At 40.9% G+C, this 23,827-nt stretch overlaps 1 protein-coding gene across 1 annotated transcript in view; it reads left to right on the top strand.

Moving 5' to 3' along the window:
- The window catches only part of LOC117521073 (dynein heavy chain 11, axonemal-like), a 138,553-nt gene extending 115,316 nt beyond the window's left edge, over positions 1–23,237 (top strand). Inside the window, 18 exon segments of the mRNA XM_034182390.1 lie at positions 1,113–1,277; positions 1,362–1,502; positions 4,673–4,843; positions 4,927–5,049; positions 5,139–5,332; positions 5,571–5,719; positions 9,546–9,673; positions 10,349–10,486; positions 10,621–10,710; positions 10,786–10,977; positions 11,059–11,178; positions 14,190–14,249; positions 14,506–14,688; positions 14,889–15,071; positions 15,629–15,744; positions 15,944–16,056; positions 19,588–19,728; positions 22,677–23,237. Coding sequence (XP_034038281.1) covers positions 1,113–1,277; positions 1,362–1,502; positions 4,673–4,843; positions 4,927–5,049; positions 5,139–5,332; positions 5,571–5,719; positions 9,546–9,673; positions 10,349–10,486; positions 10,621–10,710; positions 10,786–10,977; positions 11,059–11,178; positions 14,190–14,249; positions 14,506–14,688; positions 14,889–15,071; positions 15,629–15,744; positions 15,944–16,056; positions 19,588–19,728; positions 22,677–22,924 — 2,655 coding nt within the window. The 3' untranslated portion in view covers positions 22,925–23,237.
- Positions 23,238–23,827: the final 590 nt, after the last annotated feature.

The raw sequence follows: 23,827 nt of genomic DNA, 5'->3' as shown, positions 1-23,827 counted from the left end.
TGCTGCTGTTCACTCCAAAAACTCTGTCATGATTGTGAAATAAAGGACAAAAGAGACATAAGTCCTGCTCACAGGCTACTACCAGAGACAGGACATGTTCACATCTTCAGTCAAACTCCAGACATCTCCACATCACTACATATTCAGTCCCTGATTGGTCATCGCGGCGCGACGAGACGAAAAAGTTCAGATTTTTGAACTTGGGGAGGAGGGCAACGTGATGTGACGCGATGCAATATCGTGCCACAAACGCGCAAAATGCTCAAAATCGCTTCACTCGCATCGCTTCACTCGCGTCCATCGTGTCCATCGTGTCGCGCTGCGCGGTTTGGCGCCAAAACGCATCCTTACATAGGGATTACATGGCAACCTGTGGCTACAGTCGCTCGCGTCGCGCCCGGTGTGAACACAGCTTTAGAGATAGGGTGAGGCGCTCGGTCACCCAGGAGAAGCTCGGAGTCGAGCCACTGCCCCTCCACATCGAAAGGAGCCAGCTGAGGTGGCTCGGGCATCTTTTCCGGATGCCCCCTGGACGCCTCACTGGAGAGGTGCTCCGGGCACGTCCCATTGGGAGGAGGCCCCGGGGAAGACCCAGGACACGCTGGAGGAACTACATCTCTTGGCTGGCTTGGGAATGCCTCGGGGTTCCCCTGGAGGAGCTGGGGGAGGTGTGTGTGGATCGGGAGGTCTGGGCAGCTTTGCTTGAGCTGCTGTCCCCACAACCCAACTCCGGATAAAGCGGAAGAAATGGATGGATGGATGGATGGATGGATGGATGGATGGATGGATGGATGGATGGATGGATGGATGGATGGCTGTAACATAGCAATATGTGGAAAAAGTGAAGTGCTGTGAATACTTTCCGGATGCACTGTAAATCATAAACTATTACACCAGCTACATGAAACACACAGGTTCCCAGACTACATTACTAAAAATATTGTATTTCCACTTAGTTCCCAGTCATAATCGTAACAGTGATGGTCATGTTTGTGATGTTGTTTCTCTACTCTTTTCACCTGCTTAGGGATAACACTGCTTTATACACTAAGGAGCTCCCAAAATGATTCTTGTACTGTCCAGAGTGACATATTTATCTGACAACCCAACAGAGTGAACTGACCAAACAACAGAACATGTTCAAGATTGAGTTGAAGCTTCTTGAGGATGAGCTGCTTACCCGACTGTCTGCTGCCGAGAGCAACTTCCTGGGTGACAACGTGCTGGTCGAGAAACTCGAGTCCACCAAACATACTGCTGCTGAGATTGAGATGAAGGTAACAAGGATCATCTTTTGTTTTCTCTCTTAAAATTGATCTCATCTTCATCTTGCCCCTCTCCATCCCATGACTTACTTTCAGGTCCTGGAAGCGAAAGTTAATGAGGTGAAGATAAATGAAGCAAGAGAACATTATCGACCTGTTGCTGTCAGAGCTTCTCTACTCTACTTTATCATGAATGATCTCAACAAGATTAACCCCATGTACCAGTTCAGCCTCAAGGTAACAAGTGTATTAGTGAATGTGTTTTTAATGTAGTATATCTTTAATATTATAAGTCTGTATGAAGAGGACCCTTGATTGGAATAAGCGGGTATAGAAAATGACTAAATAAATGGATGAAATTCATTCATTGGAAGAACTTAAAATTGAATTGAAATTGTGTGTGCGAGTGTGATTCTGTGTAGGCTCTCAGTTGTCCAGGTGGTTTCCAGAGTAGAGAAGCTTGAATCTTCGACTGGACTGGGTTGCTTGACGCGAGGACGTTTCGCTTCAAATCGCAGAAGCTTCCTCAGCTAAAATTCTTGCTCTGGTAGTCTGACTTCTGTCTTGACTCTTGTAGAGAAGAATAAACAGAAGCCAACAAAAGCTGGAGTTTTTTTAAACCTAACCAGACCCCTCCTACCGAGAGGCCAACTGCTATAGGCTAGTGACAAAACAAGCTAGTGACTATGATGTTACAATTGGAGAGAACAGGCAGCTCCAGACAGGGGTTTACAGAAAACCCACTCACACTGACCAGTATCTGCTCTTTGGCTCAAACCACCCCCTTGAACACAAGCTCGGGGTGATCAGAACTCTTCAACACAGAGCCCTACAGGTGCCCACAACTGCAGAGGGAAGGGCTAAAGAACAACAACTTGTACGGAAAGCCCTCACAGTATGTGGGTAACCACGATGGTCCCTGGACAAAGACAAAGTGCAGAAGTCCCAAAAAACAAAGAGACCAGATAGACAGGAGACAGAGACAAGAAGAAGAGGAGTGTCTCTCCCTTATTTAGCAGGAGTAGGGGAAAACTACAGAGGATCTTCAGACAGCACAAAATCCCAGTTTACTTTAAACCGGTTAACACCTTGAGACAGAAATTAGTTCACCCTATGGACAGGATCCCTAGTTACAAACAGAGCAATGTAGTGTATTCTATTAGCTGTCAGGAAAACTGTAATGAACACTACATAGGTGAGACTAAGCAACCTTTACACAAAAGGCTATACCAGCACCGTAGAGAGGGCGAAAATGGACCTCAGTCTGCAGTTCATCTCCACCTGAAAGACATTAACCACACGTTTGAGGACAAGGAAGTTAATCTTAATCTTAGCCAGAGAGAAGACATGGTTTGAGAGAGGTGTCAAGGAGGTGGCCTGTGAGTGGCCTGTGAAACATTTGAAACCCAGCCTTAACCGGGGAGGGGGTCTGAGACACGCCTTGTCCCCTGTTTACAATGGGGTACTCAGGTCAAAGCAGTTTCAGTCTTTTGTTCATGGTAATGAGTCATTCACGTCATCAGGAGAGTCGTCAAGGGAGCCATCAGAAGAGGCTTCCGTCCCATCATTAGGAGGGACAGCTGCCCTGTCATTAGGAGGGTGCTAACTAGAGCACAATAGGTGCTAATTAGAGCTATTGTTTAGTCACTATCCTATAGCAGTCGGCCTCTTGGTAGGAAGGGTCTGGTTAGGTTTAAAAAACTTCAGCTTTTGTTGGCTTCTGTTTATTCTTCTCTACAAGAGTCAAGACAGAAGTCAGACTACCAGAGCAAGAATTTTAGCTAAGGAAGCTTCTGCGAATTGAAGCGAAACGTCCTCGCGTCAAGCAAACCAGTCCAGTCGAAGATTCAAGCTTTTCTACTATGTGCGAGTGTGAGTGAGTTTGTCTGTAAGTGATCCTGAGGTCGACTGGTGTCCTGTCCAGGATGTACCCTGCCTCTCCCCCTGTGACTTCTATGATAGGCTCGAGTCCCTCCATGATCTTTAATTGGAGTAAGCGAGTATCGAAAATGAATGGGTGTTGGGTTTGAGTTTCAGTGTTTGGAGTTTACTACCAATAATTTACAGTAATGTAAAGTTTTGGTACATCCCCAGCCACACGTTCTATCCATTCCTTACTTGCGGTTCAACTTTCCAGTTCTGTTGTGTGTATTTTGTCCTTTAGTTGCTCTCTTACAAACATAATTTTTCTCCCAGCAGTTGCTAGCTTGTTTGGTTAGTTTAACCTTCATATGCACTGCAGGTGGATGCTCGTGGGCAAAGCGCACACACGACAAGTACACTGTGATGCAGCCAAGTGTGACGCAGATCACAGACAAGCTACATGTCAAGTTAAAATACTCTTGTTCCTTCTTTTCCGTAATCCATCCAGCGTCCATTTACTGTCCAGCAGGTGGCAGACACATCTACAGGACATTACAAAGGCAAAACAAAGCTGCTTTTTCAATTGATCTCATGCTTCAAACTGACTTAGGGAAAGCTGGGGCACAGTGGATCAGAAATGTTGTTGTTGGCAGCATAAACACATTAATGCATAGGTTTAGATTTTTCTATTGTGGATTTAATACAGCAAGTTATTGTTTATAAGGCTGTGTTATTTATGTCTCCCCAAGTGTAATTTACAGGTTTTTCGATTTAAAAATTAGAATATAATATAATGAAAAAACACGATAATAAAGATTTCTTCAAAATTATTAAATACATGCTGGTACGTATACAAACTATAATCCAGCAAACCAGCTATGTAATGTGTGTGTCATATATAGTGATATAAGACCTTTAGAAGCTATTATAAATACTGTCGTCATTTCTGTTCAAACGTGAAAACAGTTGTTTATATACACAAATTATAGAAATAATTCATGGAAAAATAAATGTATAAGCTTCAACAAGTAGTATTTGTCATCCACTTGATACTGGGGCTTTCTAGACTGATTCACTGTGCCCCGGGTGCATGTGACACACATGAGTCATGTTATCAAACAGCGGATAGTCTGGAGAAGACATAACACATGTTCATCATAACACATGTTCATCAGTTTAAATACAAAGACACTGACATCCACAAAATTTACTTTTGACAGAAAAAACTGACTTCATTTGCCACTTAGTTTTACCCTTAATGTATCCAAAAACAAAACACTAATTTAGAAGGGGGATGTCTTTATGCATAAAAATATGGCATAACTGCTGCAAATATATATGTAGTTTTGCAGATATAGCTACTGATTCACTGTGCCCCGTGATTCACCGTGCCCCGGTTTCCCCTATTGTATGTATTTCATATTTACAAAAATGTACAATACCAAATTTAACAGGGAAACTGTGATGTGCCATTCATGCTGTGTTCATGTTTATATTGATGAATAAAGGAATATTTTTCTTTAAAACGATTCTCGTCTTTGTAGGCCTTTAACACAGTTTTCTACAAAGCTGTGGCGTCAGCAGAGGCCTGTGAGGATGTGATGAGCAGAGTGAGCACCCTCATCGACTGTGTCACTTATTCTACCTTCAACTACATCAGCAGGGGCCTGTTTGAACGAGACAAGCTGACCTTCACGGCTCAGCTGACCTTCCAGGTGTGTCTGGTGTGTTTGTGATAGAGAAAGATGGAGAGTGCTGTTTTTTAAAAAAAATCTCTAATGCGTTCCTCCTCTCTCAGTTGCTCCTGATGAATAAGGAGATAGATGGAAGGGAGCTCGACTTCCTCCTGCGCTTTAACATCGACCACACCTACATCAGCCCTCTGGACTTTCTGTCTAACTCAGCGTGGAGCGCCATCAAGGTGCATGCACACAAACATTTGCACACACATATTGCAAGAGATTTTTGTTTTTACAGCACTCAGACATGCATGGCTCCATTTTGCCCCAGGTGATGAGTTTTACTGATGAGTTTCGAGGTCTGGACCGGGACATTGAGGGATCTCCTAAGCGCTGGAAGAAGATGGTGGAGTCCGAGTGTCCTGAGAAGGAGAGGTTTCCACAGGAGTGGAAAGGAAAAAGTTCCTTGCAGAAACTTATCATGATGAGAGCCCTGAGACCTGACCGCATGACCTACGCTGTGAGGTCAGAGGGGATACTTTTGGTTCCAGTGCACTTCATTGTTGATTGTGCATTATAGTCATCTTTGCACCTTCAGCTTTGCCACATTGTAGAACTGCAGTTGCCTTTTTTATGCCACTGCACAACAGAAACTTTACTTTTTTATTGGCTACATTGCTGTTCAAGCCCTTTGTTTTTCTGTTTTGTTGTTGTTGTTGTTGTTGTTGTTTGTTTGTTTGTTTGTTTGTATTTCAACTTCCAGAAATTTTGTGGAGGAGAAACTTGGAGTGAAATACACAGAGGGCCGGAAAAAAGAGTTTGCAAAGTCCTTCAGAGAAAGTGATCCAGCATCTCCTGTGTTCTTCATCCTCTCACCCGGAGTGGACCCACTTAAAGATGTGGAATCTCTGGGTATATGCATACAGTTGCCACTTACAAAAATGCACATTATTGTTTTTATGTGGACACTGGCTACTCATGCAAACATAAGCATAAACATGGTCTACAGTAGGTTTGATCTTCTGGTAATTATCTCATTCAGAGTAGCACGAGTATAAACATGGAATGCAAATCTGAAATCACAAAATTAATGAGAAACCTATTCCCAATTAAGTTACTATGGCTGTTACTATTATGCATCAATTATATATATATATATATATATATATATATATATATATATATATATATATATATATATATATATATATATATATATATGAGCTGAACTCAAAGATCTAAAACATCTATATACACTCAAGACCTATTTCTCTCAAATATTGTTTGCAAATCTGTCTAAATCTGTGTTAGTGAGCATTTCTCCTATGCCGAGATAATCCATCCCACCTCACAGGTGTGGCATATCAAGATGCTAATTAGACAGCATGATTATTGCACAAGTGTGCCTTAGGCTGGCCACAATAAAGGGCCACTCTGAAATGTGCAGTGTTGCTTTATTGGGGGTTTGGGGGGGGGTCAGAAAACCAGTCAGTACCTGATGTGATCACTACTTGCCTCACGCAGTGCGACGCATCTCCTTTGCATAGAGTTGATCAGGTTGTTGATTGTGGCCTGGGGAATGTTACGCCACTCCTCTTCAATGGCTGTGCAAAGTTGCTGGATATTGGCAGGAACTGGAATGCGCTGTCGTATACGCCGATCCACGGCATCCCAAACATGCTCAGTGGGTGACATGTCCAGTGAACATGCTGGCCATGCAAGAACTGGGATGTTTTCAGCTTCCAGGAATTCTGTACAGATCCTTGCAACATGGGGCCGTACATTATAATGCTGCAACATGAGGTGATGGTCGTGGATGAATGCCACAACAATGGGCCTCAGTATCTTATAATGGTATATGCATTCAAAATGCCATCAATAAAATGCACCTTTCATTGTCCATAACGTACACCTGCCCATACCATAACCCCACCGCCACCATGGGCCACTCGATCCACAACATTGACATCAGCAAACAGCTCAGTCACACAATGCCACACACACTGTCTGCCATCTGCCCTGAACAGTGAAAACCGTGATTCCCCCGTGAAGAGAACACCTCTCCAACCTGCCAGATGCCACTGAATGTGAGCATTTACCCACTCAAATCGGATACGATGATGAACTGCAGTCAGGTTGAGACCCCGATTAGGATGATGAGCATGCAGGTGAGCTTCCCTGAGACGGTTTCTGACAGTTTGTGCGGAAATTCTTTACTTCTGCAAACTGATTGTTGCAGCAGCTGTCTGGGCGGCTTGTCTCAGACAATTTACACGTGGTCCGCGCTTGTGAGGCCAATTCAATGTACTGCCAAATTCTCTGAAAGGCCTTTGGAGACGGCTTATGGTAGAGAAAGGAACATTCAGTTTGCAGGCAACAGCTCTGATGGACATTCCTGCACTCAGCATGCCAATTGCACGCTCCCTCAAAACTTATGACATCTTTGGCATTGTGATGTGTGATAAAACTGAACATTTTAGAGTAACCTTTTATTTTGGCCAGCCTATGGCACACCTGTGCAATAATCATGCTGTGTAATCAACATCTTGATATACACTGACGCTCAAAGGTTTCAAAACACAAGACTTTTCCCCATTTCATTTTCAAACTAGAAGCACTCAGAGAGTGCAAACCTCCGCCAAGGCCATGGGGTCACTGACGCCACAACATCTACATGCCGTGGAATCATTGAACCTAAAAAAGTCTAACAATGATGTTTGCTCAGTAGTAAAATAAGTTTCATCTGCTGTGACTAGATAGCATGTATCCTTAGTGCTTGGCATCACAGTTTATTGCAACTTGCACCTTTCCCAGAAACTACTGTCATCTGAGCACTGATATTGATATTGCATGTGCTTATAGACAAAAACAAATAAGAGACAAAATTCAATTTATTATTCAACTAAACTGCAAATATATGAATTTTTTAACATTTATGAAACACTTCTCTAAATAAATAACAGTAAATTTTGAAATAGAACTATTTTTTATGTGTTGCATGTGCTACATAATGAAGTGCACCTTCTATATATTCAGTGAAGTGCACCGAAGCAGAATATATGCAACAGTAAGGTGCTGATGTCAGCCTCTGGGTTTTCTGGATCCTAGGCATGATTCATCAACACCTGGGAGTGGGTTTTGCACCTTGTGTACTTTGTTCAGTGATGTGCACTGAACCAGAACTTAACCACTGCTGAGTATACTGCTGACTCATCACTTTTCTTTTGCTAAGTGAAGTAATCTGGATAGTGATATTCATTGCCACTAAAATATAATAATGCCAAATTATAGTACTTTGTCTAATGAATTCATTGTGCTCCCCAGCCCTGTATAGTTTGTCATGAGGGATTTCCTCTTTGCAGTGTGTTGTATTTGACATTGTTTACTAACAAGGCCATAGGGTCACTGACCCTAAAGAGATTCCCTCCTTGGCACAGTGATCTATTCAACAATTCAGTGTTACAACCAAAACTATGATACATACACTTTTCTGTCCTTTATATTTGACATCCTTGACCATGAAAACATACCACTAGAACTTGGAATCACTTTTATGTCTTTATTAGTTCAAACGTTATTGTATAAAAACGATTTTTTGGTAATGCCGGTTTTCTTCTGGATCTAGCTCCATAACATTTGAAGCTACATCAAATCTGATGACACCTTACTGAATCAGTACAGATTCAGCTACAATTTGGTGTTAGTTGTGCATCTCTAGCTTCATTTGTCACCTCACACTGACATATTTTCTATTTTCCCTATATTTTTGCATATTCTGGAACACCAGATCCGGAATCCGGATCCGATCATCACAAAACTTTGTTGTTTGATAGAACATTTAACTATGTTACACCCTAATTTTTTTTCAAGCCTTTCTGCCTTGTTTTTGTGGAGTTAGAAACTAGAATGTCAAAATTGCCCCTATCCCGCAATGGTGAAGAATCCTTTAAAAAATTCCTGGATCCGGATCGTGATCCGGATCACCACTAAAATTTAATCACTTGTTCCTCTTGTCATTTCCAACCACTCCACAAAATTTCATCAAAATCCGTTCAAAACCTTTTGAGTTATCCTGCTGACAAACAGACAGACAAACAAACAAACGCGACCGAAAACATAAAGTGTTCAACTGAAACCTTAATATGATTGAAATCACAGCATCATAGTTTATGAAAGTTTGTTCATATTGAAATTTAAGTTGTGGATGGAGTTTTGTATCAAGTATACTAAATAAATTATAGAGAAATTATATAAATGTAAGAAAAAGGATTCATGAATCATTGTTACAACATCTGACATGATGAAACAAGTATTAAACAAATTAGAAAAACACCAAAGCTCAACTTGCTGCTGTGTTGCTTCCTCTCAGGGAGCTTTGGTGGCTGCCATTCATTGTTTGCTCTGATAGTTTGGCACACATCTGTTAACTCACCAAAAATCCTTTAATTGCATCTGTGTTTTTTTCTTGATAGAACTGTGCTGTATGTATAGAGCACTCTGGTTTACAGGTATAGACATGTGCCACTCTGATTGCTGGTTGCAACACACCCATTCCCAATGAACATGATACATTTAAACCCTTTGCACCCAATATCTGGATTTGCATGGGTATTTTGTACTGCTTAAAGCGCAGCATCCACACAAACACATCCCAAATGGATTTGCATCCAGTGTGCTACATGTTCCTGCATTTGCAGTCGAGATAGCGCTCTTAATAACCTTTCCTGTGATCTATCAGGTCGGAAGCTGGGTTTCACAATCGACCTCGGAAAGCTTCACAATGTGTCCTTAGGTCAGGGCCAGGAAGCAGTGGCTGAAGTTGCAATGGAACAGGCTGCAAAGGAAGGTCACTGGGTTATACTGCAGGTCTGTAAAGAAACATTTCTTCATGGACATAAAAAGACAATGAAGAGAAAAGCTTTGAAAAATATTAAATAATCTACACACAGTGAACATGTGAACGCATTAGAGAAGGCCAAGAGTGATTCATCTTTGTCGATGACCTTTGTCGAAGCTGGTGCGTGAGAATGTTCCACCTTGTGATAATAAAGCAAGAAGCATCTGTGTGTTTGTCTGTGTGTCTGTGGCTCGCATATCTCTCAGTGTTGTGTGGATTATTTATTTCTTTAATTTTTTTCTTCCATCTCTCCCCCATGAATGCCTGAGAGATAGACTTCTATTTAAGGCAGAGAGTGACTCGTCTTTGTCGACCCTCTTTGTCGAAGCTGGCGTGTGAGAACGTTCCGCCTTGTGCCAAGAATGACGATGACTTCAAAATAAAGGTTTTGAAAATGAATCCCCCAAATTTTCATAATAATGGATGCACATCATCGTGCCATGCACAAGCCATATCAGAAAATTGAGGCCGATCTGACAAACAGTCAGAGAGATATGCGAACCACATACACACACACACACACACACACACACACACACACACACACAGAAGCATCTTGCTTTATAGATACAAAGATTTCACATGGCCATTTTCGGTGTTTGTTGTGTTTATTATAGTAGATATGTGTATTTACCTCTGTGTAGAACATCCACCTGGTGGCTCGCTGGCTGGGTTCACTTGAGAAGCTCTTAGAGCGCCTCTGTGAAGGCAGTCACCCTGACTACAGAGTGTTCATGAGCGCAGAGCCTGCGCTAACACCACAGGAACACATTATCCCCCAGGTAGAAACGTGTGCTGCTTATCATGATCACTCATAGCATCACACACACTATATAGTCACTTCAGCTATTTATTGTGGTGCATGGCATTGCTAAATATAAAAGTATTAATTTGTCATCTTTTCTGATTTACTCAGGGAATTCTGGAAAATGCTATTAAGATCACCAATGAACCTCCTACAGGCATGCATGCTAATTTACATGCTGCTTTGGACAATTTTGACCAGGCAAGTGTCTATTGACCGCAGTGTTGTGATCATACAATATTTACTTGAATTTATTATAATCTCCTCTCTAAGCAGGACATCTTGGACCAGTGCAGCCGTGAACAGGAGTTTAAGACCATCCTCTTCTCTCTGTGTTACTTCCATGCCTGTGTGGCTGAAAGAAGGAAGTTTGGTCCCCAAGGTTGGAATAGAAAGTATCCGTTCAACACCGGAGACCTGACCATTTCAGTTAATGTGCTCTACAACTACCTGGAAGCTAACGCACAGGTGGGGTGAGTGGTTGGATGTGAGAGATTCAATAATTCATGGATGAGAATGACAATGATAAGAGTGATGATGATGATGAAGGTGCCGTGGGAGGACCTGAGGTATTTATTTGGAGAAATCATGTACGGAGGACACATCACTGATGACTGGGACCGACGGCTGTGCAGAACATACCTAGAAGAATACATGCAGCCCAATCAGGTTTGTATTTCTTTGACCTCCTGTCTTATGTTTCTTTGGTATGAAATATAGAAGGTTACAGTATACATAATTAAACTTGTACGTATTTTACTAGGGGAGCTACGACCACTACCTTTGTCCCCCCCCCCCCCCACCAGGACTAAACCAAACCAACTTTTTTAGGTTCCTTGTTATGTGTCGGACGCAGCCCGGAGAACCGACCAGCGTTTGAAGGACCCAGTATGAAATAAGCAGAGCACGGTACAAAGGATAACTAAATTTAATGACATAACAGTGAAGTGGAAAATACAACAAATGAGTGCGCGGTCTGGCGTGGTGGATTATGGTGCGCTCCTAGCAGCACAAACGGTCCGGAGCCAGAAACCTTTCGGACCCAAGGACCCCGCCGACACCCCCCAGGTGGCCGCGACAAACCGAGTCTGTGAAAGAAGAAATCATTATGTGAGTTCACACTCCACACACAGAGAGACCGCTCAAAGGTGTACAAACAGCAAACACTTCCTGGCTTAATTACTAATCAGCTTCCCACCCTGCAGGCATGGAACACCCTGTTCACAAACTCCAACTGCAGTGGAAGCTGATTAAACGACTAACATACAGCTCAATATAATAAGGTGTGAGGGACACCACATTTACTGACTGTATAAATGTTAGTCACAAAACCTAACGTACCTCAGGAAGTGTGCTGACGAGCGTGAGACCTCACCCCCTCCTCTTTCACAGACCATGCATCAAACCTGGACGTTCTCTGCATCCACTGATGATGAGATGGCTCTCGAGACGACGATCTCACCCGTCTGGTCACAAGGTCGAGTCTCTGGCAAATACACACTGTGTACTCCAGACTTAAATGCCACCATGTTCCAATCCGTGTAGATGCACCACAGCTGTGAGTCCTGACGAGCCGCACCTGATCAGCCTCAGGTGATCAGGGTGAGGTCCTGGTAACTCAGCCACACAGCCACTCAGTCCCAAATGCGCACCACCTGGAAGGAAAACCAAAAGACAGAAACAGAAGACAAACAAAAGCCAGCCAGGCACGCCAGCCACAACATTCCTTAGATGACCCCAAAACACAATCAGAGTGTTCCCAAAAATAAAAATTGGCCTCAAGCCAGTTATCCAAGGTCGCCGCCAAAATGGGGTTTTTCACTTAAACATCTTTAAACAACATATGAACAACTTAAATATCACAGAGATTTGTCACAGCAAACTCATTTGTGCCTAAACTAAATTCATTCATGGGTTTAAGATTCAAAATGGCATCCAAAATGGCCGCCTGTAGACCATTGTCATTAAAATACATAGTAGGAAGTTGTTTATATGTTGTTTAAAGGTGTTTTAGTAAAAAAAAAAAAATAATAATAATAATATTTTGGCAGCCATCTTGGACGCCATCTTGGCTAACTGGCTTGAGGCCAGTTTTTATTTTTGGGAACATCCTGATTGTGTTTTGGGGTCATCTAATGAACCTAAAAAAGTTGGTTTGGTTTAGTCCTGGCGGGGGCAGGGGGTGCAAAGGTAGTGGTCATACCTCCCCTAGTATTTGCAGTTGTGCTCAAAAGGCAGAATGTTTCATGTTTTTGGCCATTTTTCATAGAACATGAATAGCACAAAAACTTTTTTTCACTCATGGTTAGTTGTTGTGTAAAGCTGTTTATTGTCAAACAACTGTGTTTACCCTTTTGAAATTATAATGACAACAGAAACTACCCAAAGGACCCTGATCAATCAGAATCAGAATCAGAATGCCTTTCATTGTCATTATACATTGGTACAATGAGATTAGGGCCATCCAGTTGCAGTGCAATAAAAGAGAATAAAAATAGTGCAAAAAAAGAGAGATAAAAATAGTGCAAGAGTATGTATCAAAAACATGATATAAAGAAAAATTCAACAATGTAGGAAAAAATATATATACAATTGACACTAGTGCAAGGTGCAGCTAGGATATAAATATATTGCACAGAAATGTATATTGTCCATGGGTGATTGGGTTATTGCACATGGTTAAGATTGCACAAGGAGGTTCAGTGCATGATAGAGTTCAATGTGGTTATGGCTTTGGGGAAGAAACTGTTTTTCAGTCTGTTTGTTTTTGTCGTTGTGAGCCTGTAGCGCCTCCCTGAGGGCATCAGGTCAAACAGGGCAGAGCCAGGGTGAAAGCAGTCTTTGGAGATCACTTTGGCTCTGCTGAGGCAGCGGGAGGTGTAAATGTCCAACAGGGAGGGGAGAGGCCAGCCGATGATCTTCTGTGCTAAAAGTCTACAAAGTCTACATCAAAAGTCTACATACCCTTGTTCTTCTCAGTTATGAAGAAATACAAACAGTATGGCACTCTGTAGTAAATCTGCATGGAGTAGACAGTTCTCAAAAACTGAGTGAAGGAGAATAGTGAGGAAAGCCACCAGGAAGAAGTTATAGGCTTATGTAGCTGAGAAATTGTGCACAGTGCAAGCATTGCATTTTGTATCACCAGTTATACAGCTTCATGATTAAATGGTATGGAGGAGGATTTCCTTCAAAAGAAGACCTGAACATTTAGCTATTAATTACCAGAAGGTACATTTGAGATGCAAGCCTGGATTTTATCTGTTTTGGTGAAAGAATATCCTTCTCCACTCTACTTAACTCTGCTATGAAGCTAATAGTGGTGATGCAAAATGCAGTGTAGTGGCTTCATGCAGGACTTGTTTGAAAGATTTTTATTGTACTTAGTTGACATACATAGTTGATTTCTACTGTTTAGATGCATTTATGGCACTAACCTGAAAACCGCAGACCACTGGCATGTTAATAGGTTACTAAAGATAGCATCAAAATCCAGACAAAAATGTGTCTGATGTTTCAGAAGCCAGCATTCCTCTGGTACCAAATAACTTAGCCATATAAAATGAGAAAGTGGAGAAAAGAGCAGTATGTGAAACAGATAAGAGCTCTGACAAGCAACCCTGGTGTTCAAGAAGGCTTTGGGAAATGTGAGGTCTTACATCCATTGTTTATTTCCCTAGTTTGACCGGAAGGTTGCACTAGCTCCGGGATTTGTCGTTCCCACCAATCTGGACTACCAGGTAACTAGAAATCCTTTATATATTTATTAAAAGTTTACACTTCAGATTTATAGTTTGACTGTGAAGTAGCATTTCTTGTGTAAATAAAGTTTAGAGAATAACACAAAGATGACACATACTCTGAATGTGTTTAACCTTTGAGCACTTTGAACTAAACTGTGCTGACCTATGGTGACCTACAGTGTAGTCTGTTGTACCAAAAAAAAAGAGAATATGTGATAATGACATTTAAAAATGTTCGTCCACACTTCTCCAGGGTTACCATAATTTCATCGATGAAATGCTTCCCCATGAGAGTCCAGTGCATTATGGGTTGCACCCAAATGCTGAAATTGAGTTCTTGACAGTAATGTCAGATGACCTTTTCCACATTCTACTGGAACTGCAGTCACCTGATGCTGTGCTGGTGGAGGGAGTCTCACAGACAGTAGAGGAGAAGGTAACCACACTGAGTGCACAAAGAACCAAGAAGTCCTTTATCTTGACTGTTTGTTCCTCCAGCAGCACTGCTTATGAAGTTTCTTCAGGGTTAATGAGAGAAAACAAAAATTCTTATTAAGGTCATTTTAAAAAAGCTGTTGCACATTTTGGCATTCCTTTATTTTAATCCTTTCACCACCTCACTACTTTCATTCTCAGGTAAAAGTCATTTTAGATGAGGTGCTGGAGAAGCTACCGGAAGAGTACAGTATGTCTGACATCACCTCTAAGACGACTGAACGCTCGCCATACATCCTGGTCTGCCTCCAGGAGTGTGAGCGCATGAACACACTTATCTCTGAGATGCATCGCTCCCTCAAGGAGCTTGACCTAGGGCTCAAGGTTTGCAACTGATTTGCGTTTTGCCTGTCCATGATGAACCAGCATATTCCGTCTTAGTGGTGTGGTTTGGTTTTGTTTCGAATTGGTGGGATTTTCAAGATGTTCCAAAATAAATGTTTCTGTTTCAAAGTTTGATATACTTGGATAATCTCTTGTATGTCCGTAGATCCGTAACTTTGGCATACATACCGTAAAGTCATTGGGAGGTATTCTGAAAGCACCAAGGGTGTCTTTAAGTTATACAGTGGGTGTGCTATGCTGTTTTTGTACATGCCCCACAGTACAATACCAGCACATTACATCAGCAAAATGCATGGTAGATCACATTCATTTCTTCATGCTGGTTTTTCAGTTATACTGTAGAATAGGACCTTCCAGAAACTGAAAACAAGGGCTTTAGATGTCAGAATCATAAATAGGTGAATAATGATAAAAGTTGTTATTTTAACTGTCACAGCACAATGAAGCTGAAGGGAAATACTGAATGACCTGGTTTTAGAGTTGAATTTTAAAGTATCTGTGTAACCAGTGATATAACTGGTATATCTGTGTTACAGGGAGAGCTCGCCATCTCCTCTGAAATGGAAAAGCTGCAGTCAGCCTTGTTCCTTGACATTGTGCCTGATACTTGGACCAAACTTGCCTACCCCTCCACCTACAGCCTGTCCACATGGTGTGTGCTCTGTCACCTTTAGCTGCAAGTGCAGTTATGATGTTATTAGACACTGTAGATGCCAATATTTTTTAAATAATGTAATTAACTATTTGTCATGACATGAACATACATTCTTTCCTGCAGAAAAGGCAGTTTCTGTGTTCAGTGTGCAGAAGACATTTTCTTCACATCATTAACTGTTTCTATGCATGTTCAGGTATAACGATGTGTTGCAGCGTTGTAAAGAGCTAGACAGCTGGACTCAGGACTTGTCTCTGCCTACTGTTGTCTGGCTGTCTGGACTTTTCAACCCACAATCCTTTCTCACTGGTAAGACATATTCAAGTGCAGTGCTTTCTCTGTGTCGCTTGTGATCGACTCCTCCCACTTGCTCCACTTGGGACATGAAATCACCATCTCCAGCATGAGAGGTGGACTCTCTGACCACTCGGCCAGAACTCTGGCTCTGATCTGAGTGACAAGAGTATCCTTTGGCTGTTGGAGGAAAGAGGCCTATTGATTACCACATACACAGCGGCTCCTGCTGGCCTCCATCACACAAGTACAGACACAGGACAGATCAATCAGCTCGGCAGATCTTCTTCCACCAGATGTCAGCATGATTGAATTCTGTCTCAAAAGAAGAAACTGTAAACAGGCTCATTTCAGCATATTACTTGGTGTTGTAATAGTATTATTATGGTATTACTACTAGCAGCAGCAACTTCATATGTAACACATGAGATGAGCTCCAATTTGCCAAATGCACAAACTCCAGGAAAAATTTCTTCACTGTCACAAGACAGGAGGGAGGAAGTGTAATAATCAAGTAAACCATAACAGTTCCATTTTGGGAGAGAACAATAATGTATAAGGTGAGTGAGGACAGCTGACTTTGCCTTAACTTCCTGTAATTAGTCCATAAGTACCAAATCATCCAAATGAATGTATATTCACATTGTAAAGAAACTGGATCATGATACAATTTGATCAGGACTAAGACCACCTCTTTTTGGTTAGACCAAAACCAACTGTTTATGGTCTAGGGCAGTATTCCCACTCAACGGAACCAAACACAAAATTCCAAAAGTCTGAGGTAAACAGAGTAGGTGTGAAATAACGTTACTCCTGCATCCTGGTCCAGAAAAGGCTTTTTTTTGTTTTGTTTTGTTTTTTGCAGTTTTGCATATATGACTTCTTCCCCATTTTTAAATAATAATCCAGGAGGTTGTGTGTCTCTCCATCATCTGCGTCGTGACATACTGTACCAGAAAATGTAGCACAGAAGAAGTCTGGAGGGTAAATGTTTTTCCAAATATTACAGTGCTGCTCGTTCGTCCCACCTTTGGAAGATTAATAACAGTTCACATGCCCGTCAACGGAACCATGGCCAATGATCCACTTGGAAGGGAGTGGATGTCAGTAGGTCAAGTCTAGAAGCATGCACGGCTTCTACACATCTACATATCCACTATATCATGGAACTCTCCTGGGTCCTAATTAGCAAACATCCATTCAGGTCACTGGTCCATCCTCACCTTCCAAAAGAAGTCAAACTCAATGCTGATGTCAAATAGTCAACCAAACACCGCATAGCCCACAGTAGACAAAATGGCATTCCTACTCTCTATATAAGGAGATGAAATGGAAAAGACTAAATGGAACTTACACAATATGAAAATAAATCCATTGGGAGTAGACCAACTGGGATGTTTTTGCTGGGGACATGAGACCAGTTTATTAAACTGATGCCACAGAAGACCACACACAATGTCCAGTTGCTTTCTCTAGCTTACCTAGGTTTCTGTCACAGCAGCTATGTCCCTTATGAATGTAGTTATCTGGCGGGGGGGGGGGGGGGGGGGGGGGTGCACCATGTGCCTGCATCCATGTAACACATCAGGGCCCCCAATGGTGATGCAGGGCTGCTGAGGTTAGTGGGTGAACTAAGATGGTACTACTATGGGACCCACTGCATTTTAAGGTGTATCTGAAGATTCCTAATTGCTATTATCATTATTTTTGTGTTACTGAATTATATTTATTCTTGTTGGTGCTGTTGTTCTTGTTGTTATATTTGTATGTTGTTACGTAATTTTTATTCGTTTTGTTGTTATATTAGTATGCTATTGTATTATTTTTTATTGTAAGTGTTGTTGTTATATTGGTGTTGTTGTTATATTAGAGTGTTATGTGGAGGTCGAAGGATTTTCAGGCTTGTCTGTGAAAGAAAAGAGTCAAGACATTGACCATTTGTCAAATAACAGGCATTTTATGATGAAGTACTCCAGACGCTGTGCCAACTAGGATGTCCTGATTGGAACAGTGTGAAGTGTGGCTTTCTGACCTCTGCTGTTAACCACATGTCAGGGCAGGGGGGAGGGTGTGGGCAGTTACAGTGTCCGAAGAATGCATCTGTTCAAACATAAACACAGAGTTAATTTAAAAGAAACAAGTTGTCACAAAGTCCCGACTGAATGATTGTCCTTCTTTCTGCCAGAATGACAGGGCTGTGATGATCAAAGAGTCCCTTTCATTTAAGAGAATGTCTTTTCATCGTGGCGTGGATCAGAGGTCACTCGGAGGTCTTGAAACAATGTCCCACTGTGAGACTGTCTGTTTAAGACAGTTCTCTTGTATTGTGCAGCCCAGTCTCACGTTTTGTTTTGTTTTTTTTCCATGCTCCTGTGACGAAATGAGTCAAATTTTCGTGACGGAGCTTTTTTAAACTCACTATTCCTAACCCTACTCCCACCCCCAACCCTAACCTTAACCATAACCTAATCTTACTCTTTCCCCCCCACCGTAACCATAACCACCCCCCCCTTTCACTTTTAATTTTATGCAGTCATCACAGAATGACTGAGAATGAATTCATGCTGCCGTGACGAAAATGAGGCGCTTTTCGTCACAGTATCACAAACCAATAGATTAATGTATATTTCGTGCTGCTGAAGCACGACTTGCCGTGAGACCAAGTTGTATTGTGATTGATCAGTTTTGCAGTGTCACTCAGGGATCATTTGTGTGATAAGGCAAGGGAAGGCTGAAGGAATGTCTCTTATCAGATACCTTCACACTAAACATGCCTTAACTTTTAGGTAACAGAAAGGTGACAGAGGTGTCAAATAGTACATTTTGTTAAAACAGAACATTTACTAAAACATGCAATACTTATAATTTTCACAGTTATTGTATCACTTTTATTGTTGGTGTCATTATATTAGTGCATTATTGCGATAGTTTTATTGTTATATTAATGTTTTTTTGTGTTAATTTTATTATTGGTATTGTTATATTAGTGTGTTATTGTGATATTTTATTAGTCTTATTGTATTATTCACAACTAACACCTGTGCTTGTCAGAAGAAATGGCTGTCCTTCCATCCATCCATACGACAAAAGCCTTTTCCTCCTAAAATTCATAAACCGTAAAACTCTCATAGTCAAAATTATTATGCATTAATACTGGAAAGTCAAAGCTCTGCCTGCCAAAATGTCACACGTTTCTGACATTTATAAAGGCTTTTTTCACAGAATTTTGGGTTTCAAGCAGGAAATGTACCAGAAGCCCTGAAATACTCACATCACCCTTTAGATGACGACAAAAGCTGCTCAAATGTGCAGCAAGGTCTGTTTATTCATTTGAGAAGTTAACTTTTGGCGAAAATAAGGTGGGCTGTAAGTTAAAAACCAACTTGCAGTTGTGTCCCATGGCCTTAAGAGCAGTTTACTTGTTTTTATTGTTGTTATATTCATGTGTTATTTCGATATTTTTATTGTTGTTATGATTATATTTGTTTATTATATTTTGTCTTGCTGGATCCACTGCCCTCATCATCTACATTTTGTATTTTCCAGCGGTGATGCAGGCTCTGGCACGTAAGAATGAGTGGCCCCTGGATAAGATGAATCTAACAGTCGATGTAACCAAGAAGTTTAAAGAAGACTTCAACCAGCCTGCAAGGGAGGGTGCATATATTTATGGACTCTATATGGAAGGTAAACAACAACAATAAAAATACACTACTGACAGTGCTTCTCTTCCCTTGATTGTCCCAAAAATGAGTGAACTGGTTCTGTTGATGATCCTTAATCTGTGTTACTGGAGGTAAACTTCTTAATTTGCCGTGATGGACCGTAAAGCTTCTACCGCCATAAAATGAGTTAAACTTTACGCCTGGGCTCTCTTCATCTTTACATCTTAACTCTAACCTTGGCTCATTGAATATTGCCGGATCTTGCAGCATCTGTCTGTCCACTGATGTTACCAGTGTGTTTCCAAAAAAAAAAAACGAAGCAAGTTAAGATAATTTAAGAATTGTTTTCCTCGCAATGATAACAATGTAGGTCTAGAAAGCAAAAAATGTACTGCAGTGGGTTGGGTCATATGTTATTTTGAAAATAACAAATACTGTCATTTTGTAACTCAGCAAATTAAAAGCACATAATAGGATTAATGAATTAGAAGGTGGTTAACTTTGATGCACCAAATCAGTGTGGAAAAAAAATTCTATTTTGCGTGTTTGTGTATGGCTTCAATCACGGTGAAACTAGGGAGAGCTGACATTTGCTATTTGGTATGCTTACGTATTTTGTGGTCAAACATGAACGCTGCAAAAACAGAAAGTGGATGGACGTTGTGCTGCAATGCACCATGGGAGTTCGGGGTTTAGGAGTTTTAAATGTTGTTAGTGTGGTTCATGTTAGTTTAACAGTGTTATTGATTTATTGTGTTTTGCAGTTCAATTGGTTTAGTGAGTTTAGTTAAGCATCATGTTGCCGTTACCATGAGCGGAAACTGTAATGCGTTTCATGTCTTCTGCCACTGTCTCTGTTTGAGGGTGTGTAAAAGTAAGCACCTGCTTGCAACAGAATACAGAAAAGACAAAAAGCTCTGTGTATGTGCATGCGTGTGTGCATGCATGCAACTTGGATCATAAACTAACTGTGGAGTGCTGACATTTTCCATCTGGTATGCTTATGTATTTTGGGTCAAGGATGAACGCCGCCAAAACAGAAAATTGATAGGACTAATATTTTTGAATAAACTATGGATATTAGCAAACAACACTGAACAATGGCCACAGCAAATCCAAGGTGGATCTGCATGTTGAATTGGCACAAATTTTACGCCGGATGCCCTTCCTGACGCAACTCCACATTACATGGAGAAATGTGGTAGGGGTGGGATTTGAACCGGGAACCTTCCGCACTGAAACCAAGTGCATTAACCACTTGGCCACCACCCCTACAGTAAGACCAGTGTAAGTACATAATATAATTGTAAATATGTTAAAAATACATGGATGACACAAGAAAGTGAAAACACTTCTTTCCATTGTGGTACATTTCAAAATCAAATGTCAAAATAGATGATAACAAGAACCTAAACAATTTCTAAATACATTAAGACAGCAAATTAACATTTAAAAAAATACATAATTACAGTAACAGGAAATAAAAGGGTTGAGTTCTTCTTCTAAAAATTGTTTAGGTCTAAGGTTCTAAAAACATTCTGGACTCACACGCCATTCCAACTCATTATAGAAACTTTGTACAATTCATTACCACCCTTGCAAAATGTCAGCTATCTTTTTTATAAATAATACCTATAAATAACACCCTAGAGCCCGTGGATGTCCATGGGCAACACGCTAGTTATTATGAATTTGTTAAACGTTGTGTCACAGAATTGAACTAATTTAATACACAGTGTGCAGCCTTGTCACTCTGAATGTATCTGATCCCATTAGATCTCAGAAGTTAAATAGAGCAGGTCCTGATTAAGATTTGGCTGAGAGACAATGGGGACACCAAGTCCACCAGTTCCCCTCTCTGTATCTTCATGTCGAACTGGACTTGTGTCAAGAAAGGCATCTAGTGTAAAACGTTTGCCAAAGCCTAATCTAGATCTCTACTGGATCTGCTATGGCAACCCTGCTCAATGGGAGGCAGCTAAAAATAATACTGAAATGTACATGCTGTGTATTTGTTGACAGCTCTTCTTGTTATGTACTATATGTATATTGCAGAGGGGGGACGAAGTCACTGTCAAGTTATTCTCAAGTCATCAATCTGCAAGTCCCAAATCAAGTCTCAAGTCATCTTGCAAACAATTGGTGGTCATTATGACTTGAGACTTGTTGATTCATGACTTGAGAGAAATTTGATGGTGACTTCGCCCCACCACTGGTATATGGGGTGCATCTTTTCAAATCATTTCCTTTTTTAAAATATTCTGCTCAGTGAAAACCCAGTGATTCACAGTATGTAAAACCACTGTTTAGTCATTATAGTCGAAATATCTTTACTTTTTCCCCTTCTGCTCTCTGGTACAATAGGAACTACTCCAAAAATAAAATTAATCATTCATCATATTACCATATTAACGTTTTTGTTGTATTTGCACAAAATGTTAGTGTGAGGAGTTCTGAAAAAAATAATGTCTGTGTATGATTGAGTAAGCTATATATCAACAGGATAAACTGGATTCTGCAGTTCATTACATTTTCAGTCTATTTCACACCATGTCACACAATGGTGGAGCAAACACTGTAGTTGATTCACAAACAGAATATCTTCAGCTACCCCACTCTCCTTCGATTCATTTTTTGCAAATTACAGTTGTTGTATTTTGTAAAGTTTACATTATTTTCTACAAAGGTATTTACATATTTTTATGAAATTACTCTGGCAACAACAGCTGCCAGTTTTGTTTTTGTTTTCTTTTTTGTTTGTTTTTTTGTAAAAAGTTTTTATTTTATTATTACTTTTTCCAAAGCATGCATTGATTATTTTGGGATTTAATTACAGTATGATTTGATTGGGTATAGCACAGTCAGCTCTAAGGATTTTCTGATCTTTGCTATATTGCTTTTTTCCCAAAAATAATCATTAAGCCAGTAATTATCTCTGCCCCATACACTCTCACTCACTCTCTCTCACAGGTGCTAGGTGGGACATCCAGTCTGGAGTGATAACTGAAGCCCGTCTGAAGGAGTTGACTCCAGCCATGCCTGTTATTTCTGTACGAGCTGTGCCCAATGACCGCCAGGAGACCAGGAATATCTACGAGTGTCCACTATACAAAACTAAAATCAGAGGACCCACATATGTGTGGACTTTCAGCCTAAAAACCAGGGAGCGGCCCGCCAAGTGGGTTCTAGCAGGAGTCGCTCTGCTGCTCAGTGTGTGATAAGGGTTCCAAGTTAAGAGGGCTGTTATTTCTATCTGCTACTTTTGCAAAAAATCTGCACAGAGAAGAAGCAACCTGTTACCTGATATTTGAGTTATGAAAGTTGTTTTAAAATAACATTGGAAATATTTGTGCGTTTATGTCCATTCTGCACTCTTACCTAACATCACTTCAGTCCATGTACGGTAAAACTCACCTAAACCATCATCATATAAATCGGATATTCGCACTCATCGGACAAAAAGCAAAAGTCCCAATGCTTTTGTATTGTTTTCCATGTAATAAATGGATTTTGTATAACGGATTTTCACTCACATCGGACAAAACGCCCTGTCTGATCGCAACGCATTTCCATTAAAAACCCCTCGCATATACCGGAAAGAGCAGTCTGGACATGTCCAGTAGCAGAGGTATAAAATGAAGTTCAGCACTGACACTCGACTATTCAAGGAAAGTGGGTACTGTATTTCCTTGATTAAAAACCCGGGTGTTTATTTATTTTTTTTTCAAACAGTGTTCAGACCCGACACCTAAACAAGACAGACCTTTATTCAAGGGCGGTGATTATTAACAAAATGCTGTTTGTTGCCTTCACTATAATATGTTGTTAAGTTTCACACATGTCCCTAGGTGCAGTGAACCAAACCGCTTTCGATCAGAGCCCTCTGCCTGGCTGCAAGCCTCCCCTGGACCCTGATAGGCATCTGCTAAATGACGGAGACTGCAAGGACTGCAATTTGTCACTTCTACTTTTTCACTTCTTCGTCTCCCGTCATATTCTAAAAGTTTTTGCAGTGCGCCCGCCGATTACATTTTGATCATGGATCAAATACATTTGGCAGAAAAGACTGTAAATATAACCAACTTTACAACAAGGAGTCAGAAAAAGACACTCAAATGACC

The sequence above is a fragment of the Thalassophryne amazonica genome, chromosome 12, assembly GCF_902500255.1.
Source record: "Thalassophryne amazonica chromosome 12, fThaAma1.1, whole genome shotgun sequence".
NCBI lineage: Eukaryota > Metazoa > Chordata > Actinopteri > Batrachoidiformes > Batrachoididae > Thalassophryne > Thalassophryne amazonica.
The sequence above is the reverse complement of the archived record's forward strand: the minus strand, read 5'-3'. Positions and strand labels throughout refer to the sequence as shown.